Source organism: Seriola aureovittata, chromosome 19 (assembly GCF_021018895.1).
Source record: "Seriola aureovittata isolate HTS-2021-v1 ecotype China chromosome 19, ASM2101889v1, whole genome shotgun sequence".
NCBI lineage: Eukaryota > Metazoa > Chordata > Actinopteri > Carangiformes > Carangidae > Seriola > Seriola aureovittata.
The window spans coordinates 4642942-4667500 of record NC_079382.1 but is presented as its reverse complement, the minus strand read 5'-3'; the positions used below and the strand labels follow the sequence as shown (position 1 = coordinate 4667500).

Here is a 24559-nt window from a genome sequence, read left to right as displayed (position 1 = left end):
GAAAAATTCTTCTGGTGTCTAGAACCAGAGAAGAAAAAATTTTCAAGAGCCGCGGCATGCGACTGCTCTTTTAGGTGGGTAGTTAGTAATTCAGAAGAATCAGAGAAAGTAAGTGAAGTATCTGTAACTGGAAACAGGACAGGGACTTGAACGTGAAAATGAACAACAGCAGCTGACATGACAGCTTTACATAAACATCACACAAGACTACAACAGTTATTTTGTAAAGCACTTAAACCCCGTCTCTCACATACATTCGCACACAAACCTGACCTCAAATGTCAATTTTCTAGAGTGAAATAATAACACACACAGGAACACAAACTAATATACTCTATAATTAGTCAGTGGTATCGACTAGCTTCAGTGATGACTGAAGACAAACCTTTGCACACACCCTCTCTCCGCTGTTTTCATTTATTTTTATTTAGCTGCAGTGGCTCCCCACAGTTGGAAAACTGCCCACGCAGCAAGAATAATGTAAATACACTGAACATCCATCATCAGGACTTATTGCTCAGTCTGCTTCTCTCAGAAAATAGTTACACACATGTGTACCCTCACACTCACACACACACACACACACACACACACACACACACAAAACACAAACACACACACACACACACACACACACACACACACACACACGCTGCCTGTTCCTCACCTGTGGACGTAGTGTAGCTGATGAACAGAATCGATGGCCAGCACCATCTCAGCCAGGTAGAACTTGGCCATCTCCTCCGGCAGTCGGTCCTCAAACTTACTGAGCAGAGTCAGCAGGTCACCACCCACATAGTAGTCCATGACCAGATACTAGAGAGACAAAGAGACAAAGACATAAGAGACAGAAACGCAGCACGGATAAAGGTTCTTTAAACGATCGTTGCTGGCAGGAAGCTAGCTAGCGATAGCAACATTTGCTTAAGATCTTCATAATGAGGTTAACAGCAAGTTAGCTAATGTTACAATGCCTACCATAGCCGTCACTCATGGAAACATGTACATTCTCCTCTCAGTAAAGTCAGACCAGTATTGGCTCCATAGTCAGACTGAGAAAGAAATTCAGCCTTGGACTTATCTGCTGGGACACTAACGGGGCAGGTAAAAACTTTTTGGATGTTTTGACGGTTCAGTGTCCCACCGGTATTTGAGCCAGAAGTCCATCTGTGCTCTGGTGTTATCTCTTTCTTTGCTGGAGGTAGTTTTAGACGGAAAAAGTGGTTTCTTCAGTAAAAGAAATTCTGGAAGGCTGCGCTCACCTCAACGCTGTGTACTGAACTGCACCATCTCACCTGTGGGCGGTACCTCCTGAGTGTTTATAAACGTGGGGGGGGGCATTACTTCACTATATCTTTGCATAGAAAACAGTTGTTGGCTGCTTTATTATTGTTTAAAATCTAATTTACAGAACCTTTAAGGACATGAACAGAAATCATGAGCAACCAAAGTAAAAGTAACACATTTTAAAGAAAAAAGTGTGAAACTGTGATATCATTTATGTAGAAAAAAACAAACAAACACGAGTAACACAAGGAAGTCAAAAATATTCCACCCTTCTCTCCCCCATCCTCCACCCTCTCTCTTCTCCCTTTTTTCTCACAGTATCATTATTACACAGGGGCACTGAGGCAGTCGAGCGCCTAAATGGTTCTTAACTTTTGAGGGTTTTCCTAAAAATAGACGGCTAGACGGGCAGTGGTGTATATTTTTAAAGCCTTGGGGAGTGTCCAGGGTGAAGCATTTGTTGTGAGAATGTGGGAAATGGAATGACAAGCAGTCCTGGCATTTGAGCTCAGGGTCACACAGAGAGGGCAGACTGTCAGGTTAGAGAGAGGACGACTGCCTCCAGCAGCCAATGGAAGTGAGGAAGAGCTTGGCCAATAACCAGTCACCTAGCTCTAAATTCATTCTTTTGGACTTCAGCATAAATGTTTTTTCTTCTGCTACAATTCTAAGTCATGTTGTGCTTAGTGGGGAGAATTGAATTTGCTGGTCAGTGTCTGGCACGTCACCAGGCAATGTGCACAAGAGGTGCTGTATTCTAAAAATGAAATGAGGAGTGAGTTGGTGAAAGTGGCAGGTGGAGCTACTCACAAGAAAACTGAGTGTTACTTTGGAAAGTACCATAATTTGAATGTGCTGAAAAGCACAGTAAGGTGGGGTGTCTGATACATCTGATAAGGTTTATAGTTTCCTAAAGAAATTTAAGGTTAAATACCGGGCAGGAAATTTATGGAAAGAACCTTGTGTACGGAGGAGGGTGGCTGCTCATGGATACACACAAATACAGAAAGAAGAAGAAAGAAAATACTGTGTTACCAAATTATTGTCATCCTGGAAGGCATAGTGCAGGGTGGTAATCCACAGACCGTCCCCATTCACCAACACGTCACGCTCCTCCCGAAAACATGCCGTCTAAAGAAAGATGCAATAAACATTACACTCAACAAAGGTTACATATCACATATACAGGCAATAATATGAGAGAATGGCTATTTCAGTTGTACAAGTTAGAATGTGCCAAGCAAAGGCGCCAGTTATCCATATTTATCAACCATGTTACACCTACACCACTTTATCCTCTACCAGAGATGATTTATCAACAGTTTCCTGGGCAAACGATTTTCTTATGAAATCAAATCAAATGTTGGTATTTAAGTGACACCTACTATTTAACCAAAGAACAGAAGAGAAGTGGGATGATTTTCTTATACAATCCTGATCCAAATTCTGTGGCGCATGTATCAGTGTAATATGCCATGTGACATCTCTGGCCCCATACATTAGGGAGGTCAAAGTTCAGGACCTTCTACAGAGCTGCATGCTTGGGATTCACAAGGATTCAGCATCTTAGCTGAAGGACATTTCAACATGGAGCCTGCAATAAATGATTTCTTAAACATAACCCCTTAATCAAATGAAACCTGATTAACGTAGTTAGATTTTTGCTACAGAAACCTGATTCCTTTGTTTTCCAAGTTAAACTGGATTCTAAAAGGGCTTTAATGCGTGAATCTACAAGTAAAAGGCAAGGGACATGATAACTGTGCTGGACCTACAACAGTAACGCAGTTAGAAACTAGAATTACCGCCTACCAGATGCATGTCTCTTGACCCATCACCACCAAATTCTAAGCCAGTCAAATTTGAGTCCAAGTGGACGTTTTTGCCAAATTTGAAGAAATTCCCTCAAGGCGTTCCTTAGATATCAGAATCATGAGAACGGGTTCTACGGACGGACTGAAGGAGAGACAACCCAAAAAGATAATGCCTTTGGCTGCGGCTGTCACCAGCGCAGAGGCACAGAACGGAAAGATATTACTTGCAGCAGCGGATCCTTATGTCCAATAAATCACTTCAAAATCTCACAAACTAAAACTGAAACCAAAATTTCCACAGCTGAACAGTTGGTTATTTTGTAAAAGTCAACCACATGCATGCACAGAAAAATGTGTGATGTCTCCAAACGCACCCTGACCTCTCACTGTTCAGTCAGTCTGAATGTGCTGACTAAAAATAAAAATACTCCTCAGGCTACAATGTCTTAACCGATTGGTTCAAAAATTCAGGAGGACATAAAAAAAGAAATGCTATCACAGATTTTTTTGTTTTGAACTTCAGGTAAACAAGGTCAGGTCAGGTTTTCTGTGTGTTAGAATATTTTTGTATAAATGAATGACTCGTTTGGGAATATAAATCAACACCCCACACAATATGATCCCCAATTTTATACCAGAAAGGAAAGAAATGAATGTGTGAATGTCAACATGTAAAATCCCCCCGTGCTTTGATGTCCTCTGTCTACAACAGCAGTTACATGCTTATAGTGTAAGTGTCTACAGTACATCTGTTGTTCTACATCGTTTCCCATGTCCAGGCGTTTGCACACACACAGCAGGGACTAGTTTTGGCCGATGACGTATGAGGCATGAAAATTGAAGACCCAGGGGACCAACAGGAATGTCAGACCGTCAGGAAGAGGTCGATGAGAAAAACATGCATCGACAGCTCGCGCCGCTCAGGCAGTGACATGTTCTGCAAACATCTATCAACAAAAGCCTGATATGAAGGTGGATAATCGAGGGTTGTGCTTTCTCTAGACAGCAGACGCTTTTTTAATAAATCAATCCTTATATGATTATTTACTTTAAATATCTGTCCAATTCTGCTGCACTGGCCCAGTATCTGTGATCAGTACCAACTCCGCAAAAGAAGTTTGTAAAAGTCAGTGATACTCACCTCGGCTCGCTTCAGCATCTCCCACTTGTTGAGAATCTTCATAGCGAATACCTTGTCAGTGTTTTTCACTTTTACGACTGCAACCTGCACGTAGGAAAGAAAAGTTGCAGTGTTAAAAAAAACTGCTTTTATCATTTGTGTGACAGCAACGCCAGCCAAAGAATGTGAAGCATGTTAAAAAAAAAAAAAAAAAGACAAATAGGAAAATACCAAACAGATTTAATGTGTCATCCTTCAGGCCACAGGAAAAAGAAAAAGGACACACTGTGCAATCTGCACTGTGATAATTCATGTGTGATCAGATTTCCACATTTCAATAATAATAGTTGTACAAACAATAATCATGCAGTTCAGACAGATGTGTGGTGGAAAATAGTTCAGACAATCTATAATTCTTTCAATTTATAATACGGTGTTAACCATAATTTTCCCTTTTCCAAGAAGTCTTATTGTAGTACGAACAGTAATCTATTGATCTATTAATGATCTAACGAGAAGATCAGGAAACAGAAGTAGATGAAGGAGGGGAGACAGACGGTGAGGAGTAAATTCAAAGGTTAAAAAAGGAGGAAATCAAGACTGGAGCAAAAACTTTGAAAAAGCAATTTGCATATAGGAGGAGAGAGATTGGTTTAGATGGAAAAGGAAAAAGAGAAGCGGGTGAAAAAGAAAGATGAGTTGCAAGATGAAACAGGATGGGTTTGGTTGAAATAAGGAAAGGATGAGGAGGGAGTGGAGAGAAGAGGGCGAAAGAGGAAATGAGACAGAAGGAAAGAGAAGGGGAGGTAATGGGTGGATGGGGGGGGTAAGGGAATAGCAAGGACAGGAAGTAACCAGAGATACTAAATGCTGACCTAAAAGGCCAACAGACGCACACCACCTGGATCTATACTCACACAGCCTACACTCACACTCACACACACAGCCTCACACAGCTGGACACTTAAATATGATTCATGCTTCCTACGAGAACCGTCTGCATCTTGAGAAAAAAAAAAAATTCTCTAATCACTCAATGATTTGTCGGAGTACAAAATTACAGTGGATGGACATACTAGTGCAGATGGTTTGATGGTTTGGAAAGAAGTTGCGATCACAGATTAATGATCTTATCTTCACTATAAAAAAAACAAGGTACAAAACATTAACGATCAAAACAACTTATTAACAGATTGTATCCTTTCATCATTTTAGACAAGGAACCTACACACACAAAAATCAATATAAAGCTGTCATCAGATGCCGCACATATATCCTATGTATTTAGTACAGGTCCACAAATATGTATACACTTGTATACATTCAATAAGGGCCAAACTTCCACTCTAAAGTAACTGAAATTAACATATACTTACATAGACTTGAGTGATTTGAAATGGACTGATTATTGACTTTTTGACACTGGATAATGAGGCACTGCACTGTCCAGCTGCTCCACTGCAATCTCACATACGAATCCCGACATACTGTATAAACCAAACCAACCCATGAGTGAGCTTTTAAGATTTTAAGAGCTACTAGTTTTACCAGTAACACCTTTAAGACTCTATACTGTTTAGTCTCATTAGTTCACACTCTCCAATTGTGTTCCTCATACCCTCTTCGAACGTATTAACAACATAACAACTGCCAACTTTCCCTTCACTGATAATTGCTGAACATAACAATGATAAACTTCCTCAGCTCTGGCTTCACATTTTGCCAAAAAAGGAGCTGCACAAGCTGCCGTGACAAACCACTGCTAGCTGCCAGCCAAGGCCCATGTTCATGCAGAATGTATGTCTGGGTTGATCTCCTTTAGTCTCTTTAATAGTTTATAATATTCAACTAATCCACAAAGCAAAAGTCCAATTTTTATCTGGACTTTAAAATGGCTCATAAAACACAGAAATGTGCACAAACAAGATCGAGAAATTCTTAAAAAAGAAACGCAGAAAATGCACACAAGTAAACAGACAGACAGGAATTTCTAAGTGCACTGCGCACGCACACACATACACAGATGAGTAGTGAAACAAACACAGGCGCCCTATGCAACAGAGGGGTCTGTAGTCTATTAAATGAGCTGGGGAATGCTGCTAATGCAATACAATGATAACATTCCTGCAGTGTTTGGATTTCCCCGAGTGATCCCTCACCAGAGGAGAGGGAGAATGGAGGAGGAAGAGAGGAGGACAAGTGGGGGGAGCACACTGTTCTTGGCAAGGCTCGGCTGTTTTTGTCCTCTTCTCCATCTCTCCTTTCTACTGTCTACTGTTCCTTCCTTAATCTTGTCCTCCCTCTTGGACCTGGTGTCAACTACATAGCCCACAAAGACTAAGCAGAGTTTAATTCACAACCCCCGTCTGTACTCATGGATAAAGGACGTTTTCTAGGTGTTTTCTAACTTTGTGCTGCTACTGAAGATGATTCGTTAGCAGAAAGTATCGACTGTGCCTTTAAAATTGGTTTTATCCGCTGTGAACAGGCATGTAACAAACCGCAACATTTAATCTAATTATTCCAGAGGACATGTACTTGTGGAAAAAGACTGAAAACACACCAGCTATGTGCTGAAAATTTCTCCAGACCTTAACAGCCAAGGCCACATTTGCCATCATGTGGCAGCTGACTAATGACCCAATGCAGCAGCAGTAGTGTAATAATGTATAACTGACTGATGTGTACTGACTCCAGAGAAACTTAACAGTTACCATGATGACAAACATCTTTAGCAAAGTCTGCCACTGGAAACACAACCTCTAAACCTGGCATTGTTTGCATCAGGCGTGTCTGGTGAGCTCCACCATTGGGCCTGTTTGTGTTGGTGAAGAGCACTGAGTCCTAATGGAAGCATTCTCACAGGCAGCAGGCCAGTACACACTGGTCCATTCATCAGATGAACTCCACAACGTCACGCACCCGCGCCATTTCTCTGCCTGCTGCTGACAATGGGAGGATGAAATCAAAACATCCTGCACTCAGGCTCTCTCACCTCCCTTTCTGACTCTCAACTATTTTTTCTTAACTTGTTTTCCTGTGTCTGTGTCTGCCCATCTGGGTCTGCCTCTGCCGCCGTCTGCTGCCTCTATCTCTTTTTAACTCTGAGACTCTCCTTTTCCCAAATCTGAGCCTCTAAAGTGGCTATGAAAAATCATACCCTTATAAAGTTTCATGAGGCCATCCCAAAATACTCATTTTCTGTGTTTGCTAGGTGTGACATCGGGTCAGATGACGATTACAGCTGTCATCCAACTGGAATATAGTGAGACTACCTAACTTTGTGATGCCATAAAAAAAACAGTGAAATGTGCTTGTCAGTTTGCACCATCTCTCAGGTGCCTATAGGTAGCAGCACAAACTTGCAGAAAACTGTAAAAATTCTCATACTGCTATTGAGAGCAGTGCTGGGGGATATTTCTGTATTTCCTCTGCTGTTTAAGTTCATTCATTCATTCATTAGCCACTTATCCTTTTTAGGGTCGCAAGGGGGCTGGATCCTATCCCAGCTGAAACTGGGCACCATGGACAGGTCGCCAGTCTACAGGGCTGACATATGGAGACAAACAACCATTAACGGGTTGGGTCTGGCTTTGGGTTGTGGGAGGAAGCCAGAGTACCCGGAGGAAAACCACGCAGGCAAGAGGAGAACATGAAAAACTCCAGCAGGTTTGAACCCAGAAGCTTCTTGCTGTGAAGCGACAGTGCTAACCACTGCATGACCATGCCTCCCGCCATTTGTATTTATTTCATAAAGCCAGATGGAGGAGCTCACAAAGTTTTGGATTAATTAGATTATGAAATTTCTTTGTGGTTCCTGTTTGTACTGTCACATACACAAGAGAAAAATTAACCTTACAGTTTCAGCAAGTCTTGCTTCTATCAGATTAATCTTCAAAGGGAAGAAAAAGATGATGAAAACAAAGGAAATAAACTTTAATCATGAAGTCAACGAAAAAGAGTGAAAAAAGAGCTAGTCTGCAAGTGTTGGCCATATGCGGGAAATGGTACAATCTTCTGCACAATGTCAATTACTCTGACCACTAATCCAAAATGATATTTAGCTAGTTCTTATTCCATTCTGCTACATTTTCATTTTCTATTTACTGCACTGTTACGGTAACATCCGCATTACAACACAATGCACCAAGTATGTCTCCATCAGGTGATTAAAAAGTGGAGCCATGGGACAACCATGTTGTTTCTCAAGCTAATTGAATTTTTCTGTCATATAAAACGAGCACAGCTGGCTGGGAGAACGGGCACTGGAATGTTACCACAAGGTATCACCATTCATGGGTCACACCGCATTGCTGAGAACAAGCCTGAAACACACACACACAGACACATGACTCACATACGCTCATACCAGCAGTGCTTGCAGTGGTTCACATGAGCGCATTAGTATGTTGTGGTTGTTGCTACATGTTGCCAGGTGTATCTAGTCTACATCCATCAATCTATCACTTTCCTGACTTCTCTCTGTCTCTCTCCACCTATAAGCATTTTAAGAGTTCACTAACTTGTCTGTACAGATGCAGGCTAATAATATCAGAGATTAAATGTTTGGAAGCGTGCATCATGGCTCAAAGGTGATCAATCAAATGTTGAAACCTTGTAAATCTATCATCAAAATAATTCTGTTCAATCCTGAAAACCGTCATCTTGAAGATAAAAAAGGTTTTTGCAGGACACTAACATTATATAAGAGTCTTGGCTTAGGACCACAACCTGTCCCTCCAACATTCCCCAGCTTTGACATCATTACCTGAAACCCATTGACAAATGCATTTTGCCCTCCCTAAAGGCACATATAAAAGAAAAAGGGAACAAACAAAAATATATAAATGCACAGTGGATGGTTTCACTGACACTCTAATGTGTTTTCTGTTCATGGGTTAAGTGTGAAAGAAAAACTTTAAAAAGTTTTGCTCAAGCTGCAAGTAGAGTCATGCTCATGTGGCAGACCAATACTACGCACTGCTGCTGGAATGCAGCAGAAAGTAATCCACTATTAAACGCAACAACACTCTTGCCTTTAACACAGGTATGAAGGTGTAAGGGTACAAGAGAACAGCCTTTTACTGGCAGGAATCTTCCCAGGATCATACTGCAAAATCTCTGCCTCAAGGAAAACTCTGAGATGTCTCCAGTCACAAAGGACAAGTAGACAAAAAACATGCACTGCTGATGATGCACCTATAAGAAAATGCTCCAAACTAACTACAACTCCTGTTTCTTGTACAAAAAGAAAAAAGTGGGGAAACCAATTTTCAGGTTCTCAGTGTGTATGGTATTGGATTGCTGCATGGTGAGGTTGAGTGTAAAACCAGAAGGTATATTACCTCTCCAAAGGCTCCTCGTCCAATCACCTTAAGGATTTCAAAGTCTTCTTTATGAAGGCGCATCTGCTTCACTTTGGACGTGAAGGGTTTGGCTGTGGAGAGCAAGAAGACAGAAGTCAGGTTAATGAAAAAATTTGCCAAAAGTGACTTATATACATATATAGGAAGCAAAGAGCACAGATCTTTTAAAACTACATCTTTAGAGCACAAAAGTCAGGATATATAATTGTGTGTTTTTGTCATCAAACACTGAAGAGAAGTTTAGTAGAATCCACTAAATGAATCACAGAATACGATATGGACTGCATAGGAAAATAGCAAGTTCTCCCAGGCAAGATTATATTTGGCTCCTTCAATACCATGACAACCAGAGCTACACATAGCATTTTATAGTGAAGGGGCCTTGCCTGAAAGAGACAGTATCTCCAATAATGTCAGAGGAAATAATGCATTTTTCCAAATATAATATTAGAGTTATTACTCTTCAGGGTAAAAAAAAAAGCCACATCATAAAGGGGTGCCATGTTATTCTAAATGAACGTTATCAAAGTGTAGGTGGCCACCTGGACCTCTTTATAGAACATGACACCGGACACAGAGAGGCTGAATGATAAAGCTAGCTATTGTTACCCCTGAAGTTATGGTTCCTGGGGGAAAAAAGGACTTGGAAGGGATCAGCAAGGGTCGCCAGCGTTCTCTCACAAAGCTAGACAGATTCCATCTATGGCTGACAAAGTCAGCACTTCCCTCATTTGTGGAGAGCTATTCAACCACTTCCTGGTTTACATGAACCCAGAATGCCAAGGATAACCTGGATTGGTTGCAAGTTCACCAAGGTCAGCATATTTGTTACACTGATACACTGATTTTCAGATAAAACAGAAAAGTATAATCTAACTACTTATTTTAAAACATAAGCACATGTAAGCAGTGTTTCAGTGCTTTTTAACAGCAAGGTTAGCACAATTTAGTATAATTAGCATACAGACAAGCAAGCATTCACATACAAACACACATCAGTGTTTGACTTTTACATACAGAAGCTCTTTTGGTTAACAAAAGACACAATCTTCACCTTCCTTACAAACAGCTGCAGCGTGTGTGTGCATATGCTTTTGTGTGAGAGCTGACCACCAGCCAAGCTGACACTCTTGGCCCGGCTGCAATCCCTCACTGGCCAAACATCATGCTAAACTCATCTGGTTACCATGACTTTACAGAGCCTCCAGTTTCAAGGAAAAGGACTCTGAAACAATAAAACAAACAGGCCGCTTTCGCTCTCAGTCTCTCTCACAACCCCTCCTGAGTCCTCTGCAGCTGGCCTGGCCTGCTATGACCGCAGGGCAGAGGGAAAGCAGGGGCCAGTGTAGTGTGCCATGTCCTGGCACACATTACTACAGACCAAAAACACACAACACACACAACTCAGCCATCACACTGAGTAACACCTGACATGGGAAAAATGATTAGTCATATCTTTAATTTCCATGCAGATAAGTTACAGAGAAAATACACCTGAAACATTCATCTTGTGGTTGATCAATCCTGTTGTATTTGGGGTGGTGAGCCAGCTTCAGGCAGTTGACCAAAATATCTACACAAGTCTGCAAAACTGATGACCAACAAGGCTGTGACACACAACTAAATTAGTCGTTCTCATAAAGTGTTCTTGCTTCCCCCTCTTCATGCCGTATCTAACCGCCAAACAGCACAACCTCCAACAAAAATACTAGGTCTAGAACAGAGAATGATACATGATTGCAATCTGACCTGGAAAGACCCAGGATTCACAGCTTGAAATAAAAAATCACATGCAAACAGCACTCAACTCTACAGACGGTCAGCTGGCAAAATACCTAAAACCTCTAAATTGAATTTACTGCAGTGTCAACCACAAAACTCATCTCAATCTAGAAAAAAAAATGTGAAATTAGGTTCTGTCCAAGAAAGACTGTCCTCCGTCAGATCCCGTTTCAGCTTGGCATTGATAGATATGAATATCATCTCATCTTTCATTCAGAACAGGTTGACCGCAGGTTAACTGCCAAAGGGACTGGCACACAAACTCATAAATAACTAGTTAAATTCACCAGCGTTCAGCTCGAGGCTGGTGGTAATTTCCCCCATTCTGCTTTCCACTGCACATCCAACTCTTTTCAATCTCTGCCAGTGTTCTATTTCAGCCAGCATCTCTAACCAGACACGGCATGTCTTCCAGGGTTGGAGATAATATCTGGCAACTAAATCCCTTCAGATTCATATTAATTCATGTATCAAAGCCACACAATTATGTTTGAGTAGCGAACGATTAGGCAGGAGATTAAATCTATTTAATATGGCTGTTTTTCAGTGTTTAAACACAGAAATAGAATTCTCTTCAGTTTCACTTTTAAGCGGCTTCAGAGTGAAGAACAAAACTCTGCATTCAAAGATCTGGTCATGCACAAATTGTTTATAACTGGATTCTTGCATTTTATTTCAGCTACATAATAAGACTTTCACACAATTCATGATGGTTGTTGATTACAAGGTACAAAGGGCTATAATGTGTGTAAAAAAGCCATCAATACTCTCAGCACCACATGTTTTGGTTTTATATAAATAGAAAATGAAAGGAACATAGTTAAATTACATCCATTTCTTTAGTCTTTTATATTGGTCACATAAGTGTTAAATCTCACTAATTTTTGCCTTAACTGTTGAGTATTTCTTATTTTATAAACTACAGTATCAATAATTATGACTAAGCATTGCTAAGCTAACTGCATTACAAAATCTATAGCCTTTCAAGTAGCATATATTAACATCCTGCATTGACGACAGCCATATCGATAAATGCTATTATCTCAGGATGAGGGATCCATTAATTCAGCATTGTGCACACAAAGTATGCAGTCTTATTACCCCCCCTCACCATTAACTCAAAGGGTATTATCTGTACTAAGGAGTTACAGAAACTAATGTAGACTAATCTACTTTTTAGAGACAAGATTTTGAACCCTGCTGGTGCTTCCCATTCAGTTGTCATCCCAATTCAACAGTGTTTATACTCAGAGTCTTCAACAACAAAGGCCAGTGCTGTTGGGAACACTACTAGGCCATCTCTCAGTAATCTTAAACGCCTTGCTTCCTCACTGCATCTTCTTCACCTAAACTTATCTGACAAGGCAGAGTCGATCCCTGGTAGCTTTAAACCATATGGCTAAAGGCTACAACACATATAGTATATCGAATTCACTTGTGATTTAATTCTTAATTATACCAGTCAGCCTGGGGGGGGGGGGGGTCAGGCAAGCTGAGAGGGAGAAAACACTGATTAGTAGCTGCACGCTGACTCAGGAGCTCCACTAAACCAGCCACATGAGAAATGTCTTTCATCTCTGAGCCAGGAGCCCACAGGCCCTGTCCACAACAAAGCACACATACAAACATAGACACATACAAGTATGTGCACACACAGACACACACACACAATTAGATCTACTTCCCAAGATCTACATCTGACACATAACTGGTGACTTAGTCTTCCTCTGGCAGAAATACCACAGCCAAACAGATTATAGAAATTGCTTTTCTGAAGAGTAAAACTCATTGGACATCACTCCAACAGCAGGTGGTTTATTGAAGCACACATCAGCTTTTAGTCTTTTATTCTGTCTTGTAATTTATAAATGGAACTCAACTGTGTGTGTGTGTGTGTGTGTGTGTGTGTGTGTGTGTGTGTGTGTGTGTGTGTGTGTGTGTGTGTGTTTATGTCTTTCTATTGTTGTGTGGACAAATTCTGGTTCAAAACCATAGTTGTGAGGTCCTTGCAAATACAAAGGGCTGAAGAAGGTTTAAATCAGGGGCAGGGTTAGGGTCAGGCATTTATTTGTGATGGTTAAGGTTAGGACAAGACGCTAGGGAATGCATTCTGACAGTGCTCTGATATGCATTGTCAGCAGTGAGACTTTATACAGGCAAGCCTTTCCAAATCATGCCCTATCAATTGAATTTACCACAGGTGGAATCAAATCAAGGTGTTGAAACATCTCAAAGATGATCAAGACAAATGGGAGGCATGTGTCATAGCAAAGGGTTTGAAACGTTTTTCCAATTTAATAAATTTGCTAACATTTCTTAAATTCAGTTTTTGCCATTATGGGGTAGTGAGTGTAGACTGATGAGGGATTTTTTTTATTTCAGCATGAGGCTGCAAGATGACAAAATGTTAAAAAAAAAAAAAAAGGAGGTCTGAATACTTTCTGAATGCACTGTGTGTCAGTATGCAGGGTCAACATATGAAACACCACGACTCAAACAAGAGCTGCCTGTAGTCAATGAGCTGACCCACATTTACCCAGGGATCAATGTGTCTGAACTTTTCCTGCAGCTGAGTTAGATTCATTCATAGTGACTGCTGCATCCCTTTTTTTACAACCAAGAAAAAATACCATACTGCTTGGTCATACATCTTTGCTCACTAGCAAAATATAAAAGGTAGGCCTAAACATAGCAACAGTTGCTATGACAAGGTGTGGTAGGAACCCCTGGCAATGCTTGGGAAGGTTGCTATCCAAGCTTTAGCATGACTGGAGCTCTTTGTTTTCAAAGGGTTTTGCAATGTGTAGGGCAAGTGAGCCAAGATTGGAAAAAGATGACACGTTTGTCACATAATGTACTGCATGCTTTGTGGTGAAGACATCCATCCACAGACACACAGCATACACACAAGCAGAAACACTACAAGACACACATACTCTTATAGAGTGTGCTATGCAAAAGCACATGTTCAGTAGAAGGCCTAGGATGTAGTGAAACTGGAAAAACATGAGTGACGCCATCTAATCCACATAGCCAGACTGGTTTAACCCAAAATGCTGAGCGCTTATCAGGACTATCTTGCTCCATACCAATAAGAAAAGTCAGAGCTGTTTTTGTGTGAAACTTGGGAACGACAGGCAAGTGTGTTCACTTAGCAGCCGGCCCACAAATGATATGCTCAGTACACACAACAGGCCTCAGTCTTGGCCTCTTCCATGCCATGTCTGCAGGGCGTGTTCATGTGAAATTTGGCAGAGTAAGTGTGTGTACAATGTCTGTTTTACATGTATGGTGCCTGTGTATGACTCAATGCTGGGTGTAACATTATTTTTTAACTAAATTCATTAATAACTTACAATAGCTTATTTGTAAACTCTATTTTCACAAACCTACATTTTTTTTACTACCCCTCTCTTCATCCGTTTTATTTTTTGAACAGTGAAAATGCAAAGAAACTATTTTAAGTGTTGCACTGTAAAGAGACCGTTGTGGGTGTGTTACATGTTCCGTGTTCTTTAGCACAAAATGGCACACCCACGACTTTAGTCAATATTTCAGGAAAGCAAACATACAGTAATCTGACACATACAGTCTTAATATAATGTCTCAGTGTACTGTTCAATTAAATCATAGAATAACAAATAAATTATAAAGTTTTTAAAAGGAGACATGGAGTCTTAAATCCTAAATATAATCAAAATTTTTGACTAATTCAGTAACTGAACAAACTCGCAGCGTTCTCTCTCTCTCTCTCTCTCTCTCTCTCTCTCTCTCTCTCTCTCTCTCTCTCTCTCTCTCTCTCTCTCTCTCTCTCTCTCTCTCTCTCTCTCTCTCTCTCTCTCTCTCTCTCTCTCTCTCTCTCTCTCTCTCTCTCTCTCTCTCTCTCTCTCTCTCTCTCTCTCTCTCTCTCTCTCTCTCTCTCTCTCTCTCTCTCTCTCTCTCTCTCTCTGAAATGTAACATTGTTTGGAAAGTTCATCACAACATTGTTGTAGAAGTTCCCATGAATGTATTGCGCTTGCAGTATGCTCTGCTTTCACCTTCTGTCCAGCTTATACCAAACCAGCTCCATGTGATTTAAGTCTGGAGACTGTGCTGCTCTTCCTTCATGTGAAGCCTCCATCTAGCTCTTTTCTTCTAATATTTTGGGTAAACTCCTGACAAACCAGTCTGTCTTCATTCGTTACTTGTCTTTCTAATAACAATATACAGTACTACTTCCTGCCTAATAATGCATCAGAGTGAGTAGTAACACAGTTTGTTCCAACACTGCCTTTTTGCTGACAGAGGGTCTGTAAGTCATCAACCTGTAGGAATTTTTGCATTAACTTACAAGGCTTCATTTACTTCCATTGTTGCATCGAAAGCTGTAAATTAACCAAACTCTTAATCCATGTGAAGGGCCTGTTTTCTATTAGATCTGTATAATTTCTTAGTTTTTGGTCACCTAAAATGTTTTTTCTTTACCTTGGGCAGTTTACCTCTCACATTTGTACCATTTGAGGTTATTCACTGAACTCAACAATTTCGATAAAAACTGGAGAAATGGGGGCATACTTTAACTTTTTACTGGTGATAACAAGAACAAGACTTCTAATGTTTTCTCACAGAGAACATTGTAGCTCTACCTTCAGAATCATTCAAGAAAACAAACCATGTTCAAAAGTAACCTTTCCCAACACTTGCATGCCTGTGTGTAACTTATATACCATGTGTATGTTGAAGAGGAATTGTTTGAGTGTGGTTCAGAGCTAATCTGTGCATGGTACATGAGAGTCATGCATCTCCAAGAATATACATATTGCCAATGTCACCTTTAAGTCAACAGTGAATGAGTGAGAGGGAATAGGGAAGCTGTGCAGGGCATCAGAGAAAGAGTGATGATCCAGGTGGACAAAAAACAGGCAAAGGTGCTAATGGGCAAGAACAGACACACTTCTTTTTATACAAATGTATCAATCTGCACACACATCAATCTGAGAGAACTGTTCTTTATGCAGCAACTACAAATATTTGTAGTATGAAATGCCTGTATTCTTCGTGTATAAAGCTTCAGCAGCCTAACTGAAAACTATTTTAGTTACTGTTGCTAGGGTGGTCTCACACCAGATTGTCTATGAGTCCATACTCTATATACAGTTTAGCCAGCTGCTGTCTTTTCAGCTACACAAGTTGCTGTGATACTGAAAGGACGTTGTAGGCTGAATGGATTGATAATTCCTTAGCACTTCTGGTCTGAATTAAACAATGACAAAATTGAGAAGAACAGATGACAACTGTGGGATAAAAACAATGAGAGGAAAAAAAACATGAGAAAGTGAAACAGAACAGACGAGAGAGGAAAAAGCAATCAAGTTCAGCTCGTGGGAGAAAGTGAGACTGGGCAGGACTTCGAGAAAGCAAGAGAGAAGATTGAGAGACAGAGAGAGCACCACATACTAAGGCCCAGTCAGCAGCTGAGCCAGTTACAGTAAGTGTCCAACCCTTACACTCCCATTGCGCTCCAACCCCATCCCCAAATCCAGAGTAGGATGGAGGGACATCTGGAAGCCATAATGGGGATTATTTACAACCACAGTGAGGTAACGACACAAAAATGCCGCTTGCGAGAAAGACAGGGGAGACGGAGAGATGGGGAGAGGGAGAAGGAGCGTGGCTTTCCAGGATCTGACATGAAGAGGGAGAGTGGCAGAGAGGAGAGGAAGAGACCCGGGGATGGCCTTTCCTCCATCTGACCATGGTGGAACTGCGGGAGGGGGCGAACTTATCACACCTCATAAGCAGACTAGGAGTTTTCCTAGACTGTAAACCTCTGCCGAGGAAATACTCCGCTTCATAAAAAAAGGAGCAAATGATAGGCCTGAATAACTCTGGCCTGTGATTGTGCCAGGGTCATAAATGGCCAGTCATGAATGAGGTCCTGATTTTTTTTTCTGATTTAGTTTATAGCCGGTGAATACATAAGACGAACAAAACTGGAGTCACTGTTTTGAAGAATTTGGTACTTAAAAAAAAAAAATCACAAAATGTGTTCTTTATTTTTTTTGTAAAAGTATATATGAATGTACCAGCAGGCAGTTTCCTGTGAGGTTACATGGCACAGGCTTCTCCTAAATTCTGCTGCCTGCCAGGCTGTCTCTTACAGTACCTTCTGATTCAAAATGGCTACGCATGTGACATTTCAGTGCCACTGTGTCAGCAGAAACCCCAAAACCAACTCAAGCACGGCCCACCAACTCTTGTATCATTTTCCTGCTACAGCAGGTTCTGCAGTTAAGAACTGTTCCAGAGCCATCATGTCCTAATTTTTATAAATACAAAGCTATGGTCTCCTGGAAATAACAAATACCTTATTACAAAAGTACTTCCTGGTTAAATAAAAGCCAAATAAATGCAACAAAGCTAGGGCTGAATAAACAGCACACCAAGGTCATCGAAGGAAAAATTAAAGCTGTGTGATTCTAATAACATAGTCCTTAAAAGGAAAAGTGACTCATTGCCAGAGGCACTTCAAAAACACGGTGCTTTAAGCATTCAATTGCAAGTAGCTTAAAAACATCCAGTAAATTACCTAAATTACAGATGGAAATAGAACCAGGCCCCTTTATGTCACAGCCAGAGGTTCTCCCAACAGATGTGTGGCGGGAGGCACGACCAACCCCAGTAAAAGCTTTTTCCATGTTTCACCCTCTCTCATGTGACACGTGCACAGCTGTCTGATCCCCACAAGTGGTGCCAGGGGGCACTGACAGCGCCCCGACACATATTTGTATGTCAAGTATCAAGAGGCGGGGGTATGCCATTTAATCAGTGATAAGCACAGCAAATTCATGAAGGACAAACAGGGAATAACTGACATAGTATGTAAACATGCCTTAGAGTATATTGCATTTAATGCTAGGCTACACACCAGCGACACCAGAATTCCCAATGCTGTCTGTCTGCAATAACCCTCCCCACCCCACCACAGCCAACCTCAAGTTCCCCTCAGTGCTGTTTTCTTTTTTTGCCATCTGTAGCCTTCTCTCTCTCATTCTTTCTGAGTTCTCCTGTGTGACCACTTGCGTCAGCCCCTTCTCTCTCTCCCACTCTCCTTTTCGTCCTCCGCCTCAGTCCATCTTATTTGGCCTGTCACATTAACAAGAGGGCAGGAATGGTCAGAGGCCTTAAACTAAACAATCTGTGCCCCACGGCATTAAACACACAAACAGGATGTTCCCAAAATATTAAGAAACCACAAACACCAAAGAAAAGGATGGAGGCAGGGCTTGACTAAACAATAGATCAGATCTAGTGTGTGTTACAGCTCAAAGACTGCTGCAGTGAGCATACACCCAGGCCAGCAACATGAGAAAAAACTGCCTTGGAGGGGCTTGGCTACATCACTTTTTGCTGTCTGTACAGGAAGTGTTCCCAGTACATCAAAGAATTCTCCAAGCCCGCACATAGACCTGTTCAACCCATATCGCAAACAAGTTGATTTACACTATTCTGTGTCAACACAGCCTTCTGATACCATCTGGAGATAAAGGGCGTAGCATGAAAGGAGCCTGCCAGGCCATGTTACCCAGCTTGGCTGGGCGTCCTTACTGTCTGCCACTCTGTTGGTGGTGGAAGCACCAGGTGCTGCATTGTTCCTCTGCTGGGTATTGATAGTAACAGAACGATGACTGTGATAAGACAGCAGGATGTCACGAAAAGGATAGTGCAAGAAGTCATAGAGCTAATCCTGATTCTATTACAAGACATTACAATGATAATTGATTATTTGTCATGTTTGGATTTTATTTCATCATCTGGAACATTATTCATTTAAGCGAACATGTAGGTGTGGTGAGATACACTTCCTGTTTAGCTGGAGCTGGAAGGTTTCAATATTTTAACTGGTTGTCATGGAGATTAATCAAATGAAGGTGTACAATATCATTAAGTGCTGAGCAGCAGTGGTCACATATGATAAAGAAGACTTTCTGTGTGTTGTAGAAGGCCATTTGTTGTCAAATCTTGCAGGAAGATTATCTATGATCTCTTTATAGTGACTTGAGAAAATGAATTATTAATTGTGCAGTCCTACTTTGTAGTTTTGTGTTGCATTACAGCAGCAGTGTATATGTATGTTTACATATATTATTCTTGCCCTGACTCAATCTCCACTTTGGAAGGCCCTGGGGGTGAAACAGACAGCTGTATGAATCTTCTACTTTTACTACCAGTAGAAACGCTTGCTGATCAGTCCCAGGAACAAATGACTTTATGGCAGCTTGTGAGTGCCTTAACAGGCCTAGAGCTCCCACATCAACCTGAAATGAAAAACACAACAGGGTGGTAACAAGAGCCAGAACTAGGAATACCAGGCATGTGCTGTGGGAATGTTCAGGAACCCAGACAATATTTTCCAATTCCGAGTGTGTAAAACTCCGAGCTGGCACAGTGCATATACAAGAATGTAGCCGCTCTGTGGCACCTCGTCAAGTTCCAGTAGCACCTTATAAATCTGAACATCAGTCAAATTAAAGTCACCAATCACTTAAACAAAAGTAAGACTTTACTGCCAGTGGTGTTCCAGCACCAACATGTCACAACATCCTGACAGATATTATAGCACAAGTTTCCTACTGCCTTTTCTGGGCTCATCCTCTTACTGATTTGTTTTCCTCTCTGGATGTCGGCAGCTTGTGGAAAATGAGGGGGGTTTGTTACCACACTACGGCCCTCTGCGGCTCGACTGGTACAGCCCAGCACTGACATTGCACCATTTAAGGGTTTGATTCCCATTGGGACCACCCATACTATAAATGGATCCACCCAAATGGATGAAAACATCCACTAGGCACGCGTTAAGTGCTTAAAAGCAATAGTGAAGGGGATAAGCATAATAAGGGAATTTAGATGGAACTGGCTAAGATGCAGAGGATATTTGAGGTCTCAGGAAAAGGAGATGGAGACAGATGAAAGTTAGATAGAACTGGAACACTCAGAGAAATACTACATTGAAGAAAAAGATGAACGAGGGTATGAGAAAAGGGAAAATAGAAAAGAAATGACAACAGAGAGGGAGGAAAGAGGAGGATGGGAAGATGGCAAAAGTGGCAAGAGAAGGGGGGAGGAGCAGTAAAGAGAGGAGAGAAAATAAAAGATCTGGGAGGAGTGGAAAGAGGGACATTTTAGAAAACACTGAGATGTCTGTGAGAGTAAAGCTACACTGTCTACTTATACACACATGGAAAGGTAAACTATTCACAACAGACACGCACATACACCTCCCCCCACTGCTGTCACTGGAGAAAACAACCAGAGTGCCATTTACTCCAGATGATCCAGGTCTTTTCTATTCAACATTAAGATGTGTTCAGCTGTGGGCACCCTGTGGCAATATGTGTCATGGTGGAGGTAACCCAAGATCCCTTTCATTCTCTGGAAACCTGCCCAGCTAGGTGTGTTCAAGCTGGGACCGACAGGAAGGACCTGAAGCTATGGCGAACTCAACGGTGACAATGACGGACAGAAAGAAACCAGACCAAGACTACACACATTTTCATGGGGCATCCTTGAATGGGCACTTAATTATTGACACATCAATACTCACATAAGAGGACAACCTATGCTTTGAAAGTAAACTTACAGAGAGGAGCAATCAACATTATTAATGCCAGCATTAGGAGCTAATTCTACTTAAAACTGCCCCCAACTCCTCCCTGAAACCAAAGTGGGGATGTGTGCGATTAGTCGACTAAATGATTATACATTGCTACCTTTGCTAGTCAGCACCAGATATACTAATCTGTTGAAGTTCCCGGATGTTGTAAAAAAGCAAGGTGGAAAGTGGGACAGATGACATCTCGTAAAACCAGCGCAGTTTGATCTAGAAAGTAAAAAACATTTGGTTTTTATAAAGGATGTGTCAGAATAAACTGGCATTTAACCACTCGCCCAGACCAATGCATAACCATGTTCAGCAAAAGCATTTAGACCGGCATGGTAAGAAGGCTGCTGATGCTAATGTTAGCCACACGAGGCAATCCCGCACAGTCTGAAAAAGTAACACAGCTCATTGTGGTCAAGTTTTTTGAGTGTTTTCTTATTTTGAGACAAATTGATGAGTCTAAATTTTAATTTCCATTTAATCGACAGCGAAATTAGTCATCCCTATACTTCAGCCGTGTGCTGTTTTACATGTACCAAGGCATGTACTCATTTAGTGTTATTAAAACTACAAAAATCAGACAGATGACAATCAAACAGGAAATGAGGTGAAGCATACCCAGGAGCAGCGTTTTAATGAAAAGATCTTTAGGGACAAGCCAAAATTTACTCAGTGTATCAGTGCCCATGTTTACTACTGTTTGTGTAGCAGAAGACATAATTGTCTGATTCAAATAAAAAAAAATTAAAGAAAAAAATAAAAGAAATTTGACTGTAATAAAAATTGAGGATCTTTATTATTAAAAAAAAGAAAATATAAAATCCTAATCAAGGCTGAATGAAATTGTATAAAATCTGCTTTGAATCACAGTGTGTGGTAGTGTTACAAATTTATGTCTTGTTTTTTATCGTATGCACAAACTGTGAACAATTTGGTTTTACAGGGTCATAACATAACCCAAGCTCTTCCCGTTTGTGTGTCTACACACACAGGGATGACACCAGAGCAAAACAAACAAAAATAAAGTATAAAAGGTACAAAGGCTGAAAATCTTGGCAAATCATGTAACCTAAAAAGAATAAAAATGTAACTCCTAACTGATACCACAACACTGCAACATCACTTTTCCAATGCAGGTGGTGGCCTCTCCCGTTACAAAGGAATAATGGACAGGCTGTGAAGTTAACCGACACTGAAATCTGGAGAAAACCACTAAATTACCACTTTCATCTCCCAAAATAAATGGAGGGGACTGACGTGCTACGCTATATATACACGTCCCCCTCTGCTGCAGCCATGCACAACACACACTTTCTAGGCCACAACGAGGGCCTGTCGCTGCAAAAACGACTAGCTTGGCTACTAATTATAACCTCCAGAAGAAAGGTGTCAGTGCTGGGACTTGTAACCAAAAGCATCCTGAAAATATGCATCTGGCAACAGCTGGGCTTGTAAGGACACGCTGACTGTTCAGAGCAGGAGGAAGGTAGACATGTGGCCACTACAAAAAAAAAGAATTAACTTTCAAAGCAAGAATACAGTGGGTAAGGCTAGGTTACATGGCCAATAGACAGAGACCAGATCAGGGCCAGGCCTGGGCCTTCTCCATGTTGTTATCAGATTAATCCATGTCTATTTCACAAACATAGAGGATAAGCAGAGGATGCTCCATTCATTTTACTGCACTAGCAGTAACAAGACCACTGGCATTCATTCATGAATTGACATGATACTAGATCTATATATTCTTCATTAATTCAATTAACTGGCTGATCAATTAAAGGAACCATCCAAGAGTTAACCAGGAAGGGAAAACTCAAGCCTTATCCATTTAGGACTTATCCGTGAGCACCAGCCCAATGGTGTAAGCTGCGAGAACAAACAGCGGCCATGCAGTAGCAAGCAGACACCTAGATAAGAGTTACGGGACTAATGACCTCACTGATAAGCAGATTGAGTCAGCGTAGGAGGCTACAGCGGGACGGGTCCTTGTTTTGACGAGGACATGAGACATCTAGGTGATCGCAGACACCGACTCTCTCAACAGGCTGATAAACCACAGGCTGCACTTTGTCTGCTTCAACAGCAGTGTGGCGGACCAGTGCAACTAGTGTCACCTAAAACACAGTGAAAGAGTCAAAAAAAAGTCTCCTTTCCCAACCACCTTTCCTTGACCTCGATTGAAAACATCATGAGGTCAAGGAAAAGGAGATTTCATAAGAACGTAGGAAAAGAGTTTGTGAAATGATTTTATTTTAAGTATTTTGTTATGGTGAGGATATTATATGTTTGCTCTTCAGTATAACTCCTAACTGGATTTAAGAGAGAAGAAATCTATTTAAGGATTTGAAGCTTAGCCAGTTGTGCAAGGATTCCTATAAGTTTTGGATCATGTCACAAGCATGAACTAGGTGCTCTGTTGTTTCTACATTTACGTGGGTCTGCCGGGGTGAAAGTACAATGGTATGTCATTTTAAATGTTGCTGCAGCAAGGAATTGTAGGATGGCATTCTCTACTTTCCTTTAGTAAAGAAAGGTCCAGTGAATCCTATACTAAGGGAGATAAGATGGGAAGCATTGAAGCTCCTTTTCTTATCATTTCGAGAATTCAACCAGCTCTTATCATGGCTGCCACTTAGATACTTCCAGGTCATTTCACTCAGTTAGGAACCTTCCTAAGCAAAAAAAAAGAAAAGAAAAAAGAAAGACTTTTCGACCGCAGCCTTAGTCTCACCACCTGTGACCTCAGCATGTGGGTTATCCCACCTTGCCATCTCCTCACGTCTCATTTACAGCTGGATGGATCAGTGAGCATTAAAAAGGAAGCGTAAAGGAGTAGAACAGAGCTTCGTTTCAGGTGGGCCATCCAATGCTTACTGTTAATATGATCAAAGACACAAGTAGTGAGGCTCTGGTAAGGTAAAAAAGCCACTGACCCTGAAGATTTCACTTCTGTTGAGCAAAGCAGGAGGCAAAACATGAGGCAACAGCAGATGGGAATGAAGATTAACCTAAACTCTAATGCTGGTTTCTGTCTCCTGGTGAAATGGACACTATACAAAATAAAATGATGTACATGAAACCAAAATGCCTGGGCACACAAAGCCAATGAAAAAACCATGAAAGTACCACCTCCATCTAGGTCAACTGACTGGTCGTGATTGTCCAGTCATATCTTAGCAACCAAAGCGAATCATGGTAAACCTATCAAGCTTTAGATTTCAGATTGTTGAAGCAGTGTGCATGGGGCTGTAGTGAGATAAGATACTTTGCATATATGAGAGTTTAAACCTGAACGCTCTAACTTGCAGTACAAAAATAATACTGACTTTTTGCCTGACTTTACAGCTTTAGCCTCAGTCGTCTAGCATGTCGTCATATACATAGCCATCAAGTACATATTTAGTAACTCTTTACAACCTTTTAAAAATCAGTCAGCCTGACATGGGGGCTTTAACCAACCTTGTGTAGTAAACAGTAATTAGCAAGATAGCTAGCTATATTAAAAATTGGCAAGTGGCAGTTGTCATTTCAGCTGCTAAAATCAAT

General features: G+C 41.1%; 1 protein-coding gene across 7 annotated transcripts in view; it reads right to left on the bottom strand.

The window, feature by feature from the left end:
• The window catches only part of cdc42bpab (CDC42 binding protein kinase alpha (DMPK-like) b), a 77459-nt gene that overhangs the window by 38964 nt on the left and 13936 nt on the right, over window positions 1–24559 (bottom strand). For all 7 annotated transcript variants that reach the window (XM_056404906.1, XM_056404908.1, XM_056404909.1 and 4 more), the window contains exons 2-5: window positions 9567–9658; window positions 4243–4326; window positions 2323–2418; window positions 668–816 (exon numbers count right to left, since the gene is read on the bottom strand). In XM_056404906.1, coding sequence (XP_056260881.1) covers window positions 668–816; window positions 2323–2418; window positions 4243–4326; window positions 9567–9658 — 421 coding nt within the window. The remainder of the gene's footprint in view (window positions 1–667; window positions 817–2322; window positions 2419–4242; window positions 4327–9566; window positions 9659–24559) is intronic.